We start from the raw sequence: 7,940 nt of genomic DNA, 5'->3' as shown, positions 1-7,940 counted from the left end.
TAAGAATAATAGGGTGGTTATGGTCAGGGATTTTAACTTTCCAAACATAGACTGGGACTGCCATAGTGTTAAAGATTTAGATAGAGAGGAATTTGTTAAGCGTGTACAAGAAAACTTTCTGATTCAATATGTGGATGTACCTACTAGAGAAGGTGCAAAACTTGACCTACTCTTGGGAAAGGTGACTGAGGTGTCAGTGGGAGAGCACTTTGGGGCCAGCGACCATAATTCTATGAGTTTTAAAATAGTGATGGAAAAGGATAGACCAGATCTAAAAGTTAAAGTTGGAGGAAGGCTAAATTTGATGGTATTAGGCAAGAGCTTTCAAAAGCTGATTGGGGGGCGATGTTCGCAGGTAAAGAGACGGTGTAAAATGGGAAACCTTCAAAATTGAGATAATGAGAGTCCAGCTAAAGTCCAGTTAGGGTGAAAGGAAAGGCTGGTAGGTGTAGAGATTGCTGGATGATTAGAGAAATTGAAGTTTTAGTTAAGAAAATAAAGGAAGCATATATCAGGTATAGACAGGACAGATTGAGTGAATCCTTAGAGTTTAAAGGCAGTAGGAGTGTATTAAGAGGGAAATAAGGAGGGCAAAAAGCGGACATGAGATAGTTTTGGCAAATCAGACTACAGAGGGAATTTATAAATATATTAAGAACAAAAGGATAACCATGGAGAGAATAGGGCCCCATAAAGATCAACAAGGGGGCCTTTGTGTGGAGTTGCAGGAGATGGGGTGATACTAAACGAGTATTTTTACCCCTGCACCTAGTGTTAGGTGCAGGGGTAAATGTAGGGGAATGGGTCTGGGTAGGTGCGCTTCGGCGGGTCGGTGTGGATTTGTTGGGCCGAAGGGCCTGTTTCCACACTGTAAGTAATCTAATCTAATTTTTTGATTAGATTACATTACAGTGTGGAAACAGGCCCTTCGGCCCAACAATTCCACACCGACCCGCCGAAGCGCAACCCACCCATTCCCCTACATTTACCCCTTTACCTAACGCTATGGGCAATTTAGCATGGCCAATTCACCTGACCTGCACATCTTTGGACTGTGGGAGGAAACTGGAGCACCCGGAGGAAACCCACGCAGACACAGGGAGAACATGCAAACTCCACACAGTCAGTGGCCTGAGGCGGGAATTGAACCCGGGTCTCCGGCGCTGTGAGGCAGCAGTGCTAACCACTGTGCCACCGTGCCGCCCACAATAAACATAAAAGTGAATAAATCCCCAGGACCTGATCAGGTGTACCCTAGAACTGTGTGGGAAGCTAGGGAAGTGGTTGCGGGACTCCTTGCTGAGATATTTGTATCATCGATAATCACAGGTGAGGTGACAGAAGACTGGAGGTTGGCTAAAGTCGTGCCAGTGTTTAAGAAAGGTGGTAAGGACAAGGTAGGGAACTATAGTTTGGGGATCCTGACGTCGTTGGTGGGCAAGTTGTTGGAGGGAATCCTGAGGGACAGGATTTACATGTATTTGGAAAGGCAAGGACAGATTAGGGATAGTCAGCATGGCTTTGTGCGTGGGAAATCATGTCTCACAAACTTGATTGCGTTTTGATGAGGGTAGAGCAGTGGACCCGATCTGTATCGACTTCAGTAAGGCGTTTGACAAGATTCCTCATGGTAGATTAGTTAGCAAGGTTACATCTCGTTGATTACAGGGAGAAATAGCCATTTGGATACAGAACTGGCTTGAAGGTAGAAGACAGAGGGGGGTGGTGGAGGGTTGCTTTTCAGACTGGAGGCCTGTGACCAGTGGAGTGCCACAAGGATCGGTGCTGGATCCACTACTTTTTGTCATTTATATAAATTATTTGGATGTGAACATAGGAGGTACAGTTAGTAAGTTTGCAGACTACATCAAAATTGGAGATGTAGTGGGCAGCGAAGAAGGTTGCCTCAGATTACAACGGGATCTTGATCAAATGGGCCAATGGGCTGAGGAGTGGCAGATGGAGTTTAATTTAGATAAATGCGAGGTGCTACATTTTGGACTTACAGACTTAATGGTAAGGTCCTAGGGAGTGTTGCTGAACAAAGAGACCTTGGAGTGCAGGTTCATAGCTCCTTGAAAGTAGAGTCGTAGGTAAATAGGTTAGTGGAGATGGCATTTGGTATACTTTCCTTTATTGGTCAAAGTATTGAGTATAGGAGTTGGGAGGTCATGTTGCGGCTGTAAGTCATGTTACAGGACATTGGTTAGGCCACTTTTGGAATATTGCATGCAATTCTGGTCTTCCTATTGGAAGTATGTTGTGAAACTTGAAAAGGTTCAGAAAAGATTTACAATGATCTTGCCAGAGTTGGAGGATTTGAGCTATAGGGGGAGGTTGAATAGACTAGGGGTGTTTTCCCTGGAGTGTCGGAGGCCGAGGGGTGACCTTATAGAGGTTTATAAAATCATGAGGGACATGGATAGGATAAATAGACAAAGTCTTTTCCCTGGGGTGGGGGAATCCTGAACTAGAGGGTATAGGTTTTGGGTGAGAGGGAAAAGATATAAAAGGGATCTAAGGGGCAACTTCTTCACGCAGAGGATGGTGCGTGTATGGAATGAACTGCCAGAGGAAGTAGTGGAGGCTGATACAATTACAGCGTTTAAAAGGCATCTGGATGGGTATATGAATAGGAAGAGTTTGTAGGGACATGGGCCAAATGCTGGCAAATGGAACTAGATTAGGTAAGGATATCTGGTTGGAATGGATGAGTTGGACCGAGTTCCATGCTGTACATCTCTATGACTCTATTGAATGGCTGTGGGAGCTTGCCATATAGGAGGATTGGCAAAATAAGTTTAATTTAGATAAATGTGAGGTGCTGCAATTTGGAAAAGCAAATCTTAGCAGAACTTATACACTTAGTGGTAAGTTCCTAGGGAGTGTTGATTTGATGCTCGGATACCAAAACTTCAAAGTACTTAATTAGCTAAGAACGTCCCGAAGTGATGGATGATATCATGGAAATGCTAGTCTTTATTTGGACCAAGATGGCTCATGTCTCAGAGTTTCAGCATTCCATAACCTCTGCAAGAGGTTGTGTGCAGATCCTGCCACACATACTGTCTCCAGCAGAGGTCATTGATGAGTGATCAGGAGCAAGAGTCTGGTTGATAATTCTCCTCTTTTGGCTGAGAGCACTTACAGCAAACTGTCCCTCCTTCAAATCAAACAGACTTATTGTTCATTGGCTTCATTTTATTAAATAGATAGTTCTGTAAAATAGATTTTCAGCATTTTCATAAAAATGAAGAAAGCCAACACAGTTATTGTGGAACTGAAGAAGAGTCATTGGACCTGAAATGTTAATTCTGATTTTTTTCCATTGATGTTGCCAGACCTGCTGAGTTTCACCAGCAATTTCTGTTTTTTTTGTTTAAGATTTCCAGCATCCACAGTTTTTTTTTGGTTGCCATTATTATAGATGTACACAAATAAAAACTCCAAGAATGGGATTCCTGATTCTTCATTTGTTTTACATTAACAGAAAAAATAGGAGCAGGAGTAGGCCATTTGACCCCTCAAGCCTGCTTGCTGTTTTAATTAATCCATATTCCCATTTAGCTCCAATAATCTCCACCCTCCCCCAAACAAGAATCTAGGCAGAATAGGTCTCTGCTTGACTTTTCAGTTTACATTTTCAGCTCTGCAATCCTCTAATTTAAGCCTTTCTTGAATCCTTGATTTTCATCACTCCAGTGTAGATTATGCTGTCACTTGCCTCGGCCCCAGGCTCTGAACTTCCCTCCTCACACCTCTCAAGTATCTTTCACTCTCCTCTCTTCTTTTGATATATGCATCTTTGACCCAACAACAAAACTATTTTAATTTATATAGCACTTTGACGTAGTAAAACACCACAAAGCATTTCAAAGCAGTGTTATCAAATTAAAAACTTGTCACTGAGCCATATGAGGTGACATGAGCTCAGCCAACCAAAAGCATGATCCAAGGATAAGTTTTCAAGAGAGCCCTTTTAAGGAGACAGGTGAGGTCAGAAGGGGAAAGAGGAAACTCCAGAACTTGCTGAATGAAGGTACGGATGCTGGACAGATAAGAATGGGTTGCTCTAGAGGCTGAAATCAGAGAAATGGCACAAATATCTCAACGGGATTGTGGGACTGGAGGAGGTGACAGAAATTGGAAGGCCATGTGAAAAAAAGAACGAGAATTTCAAACTGGAAGTATTGTAGGATCAAGAGCTAGAGTAGTGTAGGATCAAGAGTAGTTAGTGAACACAGGGGTGAGGAATGAGTGACATTTCAGGCCCGGGTGATGGAGTTTTGGATGACATCCACAACATGGAGAGAAGAAAGTTAATAATCTAGTCTAGAGAGGCATGTCCGAAGATAACATGGGCATGAATGAGGGCTTCAGCAGCCCTTGGACAACGTTACATGAGTCTTAGAGATGCTTTGGTAATCAGCTCATCTTCAGTGATTCCTCCTGCCAAAGACAGAGATGTTCTTCAAAATATGTCTGTAAAGTTTAATGCCTTATCAAAAAGAGGGCACAGCTGATGGTGCAGCCTCCCCCCAGAGCTTGCATTCACTAAAATGGAGAATGCAACAATAGAAATTGCATTGGTTTCGTACTTCAATGCACGTTGTTGGAAAATTAGAACAGGCAATATCTTGGGAGTTCAGAGCACCTGCCGATTAGATCCCAGTTGAAGAGAAAGCGCCCCCTGGTGCTCTCCACCCTCTCTGCAGGAAAGCCGGAGCAAAGCTTCGGAGGAGCTGTTCCTGTGTCTCGGTGCTGAACAGGCAGAAGGAGTGGGAATTTGGGAGAAAAAAAGCACCAGAAAACCTGGCACCCAAACAAAAAGAGAAAAATGTGACCCTTTCTTAGCCCAGGGCTGGCGTCAGCGGTTGAGCCTTCACAACTTGGACTAGACAGAGAGAAGATTTCTTTTGTAAAGAAACTGCACACATTCACCGTTTGATGGTCACCGCCTGTGGAATTTAATGCGGGCTTGGCAATCTCATGCGTGGGATCGCACCGTGTAAATGCCTTAAATGCCCATAGTAGGGGCGCCCGGGACTGCCAATGTGATGCATCTAAACAAGAGGAATATCAGTGCTTTACGATGGGTAATAAGCAGACGATATTTACTGATGAACAACTAGACGCCTATCAGGTAAGTGGGCGAGAGAGCTGGAATGTGGGCAGGGTTGACCCGTGTGGGGGTAAATGTCACTCTAGCTCTTAATGAAACTGCCCCAACCCCACCCCAACAGTGTTAGTAACCAGAGAAAAGCTTTTCTTAAAACAAACTGGAGACCGACGCATCCCTGTTCATTTGCAGCCAAAACATTTCCTCTCCAAATAGCGAGTGTTGTGTCTGATGTGAATGTTCTTGACTGTCCGTCATCACAAGATTTACTCGTTTCTTTCTTTCGTCCTCAAGCCAGAAAACAATACACAACTTGAAATTCATCACTTTCACAAAAAGTTGAAAGCCAGGGAGCTTCAAAATGGTGTGAATTGAACGTAAACTTTCCCTGCTCCAAGCATGTTTTTAATGTGTTTGTGATTTAAAAAAAAAACCCTCCCAATTTCAACGCCGATAAACAGAAATGCTTTTCTCTGTCTCTCTGATTACGGTATCCTCAAAAATCGCCTACCCTCCCCCAACTGAGCAAATCTGAGCGGCAAAGCAACGGGGTCTTCAATCGAACGTGGGGCTGATTTATTTTTTTAGACAGATTGTATTAGGTAACACAGAGAATTGGTTTGGCACCAGGGACAAGACACATTGAAACTTGGTGTTAACATTGAAAGCCAAATGAAGCCGAGTTCTGTGATTGCAGTGTGGAAGGTTGTGTCTGTAAATCGTCTCGAGACAAAGCTGCATTGAGCCGCATCCCTCTCCTGCCAGGGGGGACATTTCGCCCCACTAATGCCTGGTACAAACAGCCAGCTCCCGACAGACCCCTTCACCCTCATCTCTCTGCCCTGCCTTAGAGGCACGGGGATGAAGGGAAGAAACAATCTCATTCATGACAAAGAAGGCATGAATGAGCTCAATACACCCTTCAGAACAAACAGATGATATTGCAAGGGACTGTTACAGAGCTCGAACTGGTGACCCGTGTATCAGCAGCAGCTAGCTAATAGCTGCAAAACTCCGATTGAACGTGATTAGTAATGCTGCAAAATGTAATCTTGCAGGCACGCAGTGAAATGGGATGTCAGCAGATCCCCATCAGTTACTTGCACATGATCCACGAGACATTAACGCCAAGATAGTCCTGAAACTCCTCTCAGGGCGATAGCAAATCAGCTTCAGCGACACCGTGTATCCTGCAGTAGGTTTCACATGGTGTGGCGGTAGCTGTGTTCTCAGTTCACAGTCCTCTCCCACTCTCCTCGCCATCTCTAAGCTAAAAGAATGGCGTTCAGTTCTCAATCCATAGCCTCCAGGGCAGTTGGTGAGAGAAATGTCAACTTTTGGATGGGGCAGTTAAATCAACGTTTCCTCTGGGGTTGCTGTAAAAGTTGCTGAGGCGCTCTCTCCAAGATAAGCGGGGGATTTCTCTCCTACCTCCGCAATGATTCCTAACCCAACATTTATCCCTAATTCAACACCACCAGAATAGACTCTCTGTTTGTTATCAAGTAACTCTGTGGGACCTTGCTTTGGGAAAAATTAGCTACATTGCAGTGATGTCTATACTTCAAAGCATATTTTATTAGCTGTAAAACACCTTCAAACATACCAAGGTGAGAATGCAAGTTTTTTAAAATTTTTCAGTTGCATTCTTAAGCATCCAGACCTGCTTAGTTTTAGTGAAGAACTATTACAAGAACATTAAATGGCTCTTTAAATCAAATGCTAAGTTCTAACAGTTATGTGACTTCAGTATAAAAATTAGGTTGTGTCTCCTGATTATTATTCCATATCACTTACAGCAAAAGATTTACAAGATCCTGTAAGTCATCTTGCACCCTGCTGTGGACGTTAAATAATCAAAACAAGATAATGTTTCAGGGTGGAAAAGTGCTAACGTAGAAGATATAGCTCTCAGTGTCAATGTTCATCTTTAATCATATCATGGTGGAATATTTACAACACAAAAGGGAACCTTCAGGCCATTGAGTCAGCACGAGAATGCCACAAGCTCCATTCAGCTCTTCCTGCTGGCCTGCCTTTACACTTCAGTTTCACTGATCGAATGCCCTTTTAAAAATCATAGTTAAATCTGCTTCAACCACACTTTCAAGCAGTGCATTCCCACCATTCATCACATAAAGAAAAGTTTCCTCAGGTCACCTCTGCTTCTTTTGCCAAATTCTTTAAATCTGTGTCCTCTGATTCTTGTTCCCTCCATCAATGGAAATCAGATCAATTGACCCCTCACCCTGAATATCGTCCAGGGTCTCTAATTTACTCTCCTGAATGTTTTCTGCACTCACTAATTCCTTCGGATCTTTGCTAAAGTGTTGTGTCCAAAACTGGACACCGTAATCCAATTGAGGCATACTGTCCTTGCACTTATACTGTAATCCCCTATTGATAAATACCAGGGTGCTGTGCATTTTATTAATCATTCTCTCAAATTGTCCTGCCACTTTCAATGATTAATGTAATCTACATCCAGTTCCTCTTCTGTCTGCATCCTTTTACAGTTATACCCTTTAGTTTATATTATCTCTCTGAATTTTTCCCATCAAAGTGAATCACATCACACTTTTCTGCATTAAATTCCAACTGTCACTTGTTTGCCTATTCCACCAATCTATGTCCTCTTAATGTTTATTACTCTGCTTCTCACATTGCAAATTTTGTATTGCCTGAATATTTTAAAATTGTGCTTTGCACACTCAAGTCATATACTCATTGCTTATTGTGGTTTATTGTATGGCAGGAGGCCATTCACCCCATTATGCCCATGTGGTCAATAATGATCCAATTAATCAAGTCCCATTTTCCA

General features: G+C 43.0%; 1 protein-coding gene across 2 annotated transcripts in view; it reads left to right on the top strand.

Moving 5' to 3' along the window:
* Positions 1-4,731: 4,731 nt before the first annotated feature.
* cib2 (calcium and integrin binding family member 2) overlaps positions 4,732-7,940 on the top strand; it is a 194,200-nt gene continuing 190,991 nt past the window's right edge. For both annotated transcript variants that reach the window (XM_043680152.1, XM_043680151.1), the window contains exon 1: positions 4,732-5,143. In XM_043680152.1, coding sequence (XP_043536087.1) covers positions 5,093-5,143 — 51 coding nt within the window. In that variant the 5' untranslated portion in view covers positions 4,732-5,092. The remainder of the gene's footprint in view (positions 5,144-7,940) is intronic.

The sequence above is a fragment of the Chiloscyllium plagiosum genome, chromosome 40 (assembly GCF_004010195.1).
Source record: "Chiloscyllium plagiosum isolate BGI_BamShark_2017 chromosome 40, ASM401019v2, whole genome shotgun sequence".
NCBI classification, from domain to species: Eukaryota; Metazoa; Chordata; class Chondrichthyes; order Orectolobiformes; family Hemiscylliidae; genus Chiloscyllium; species Chiloscyllium plagiosum.
Note: the sequence above shows the minus strand (reverse complement) of the source record. Positions and strands in the feature narration are given on the sequence as shown.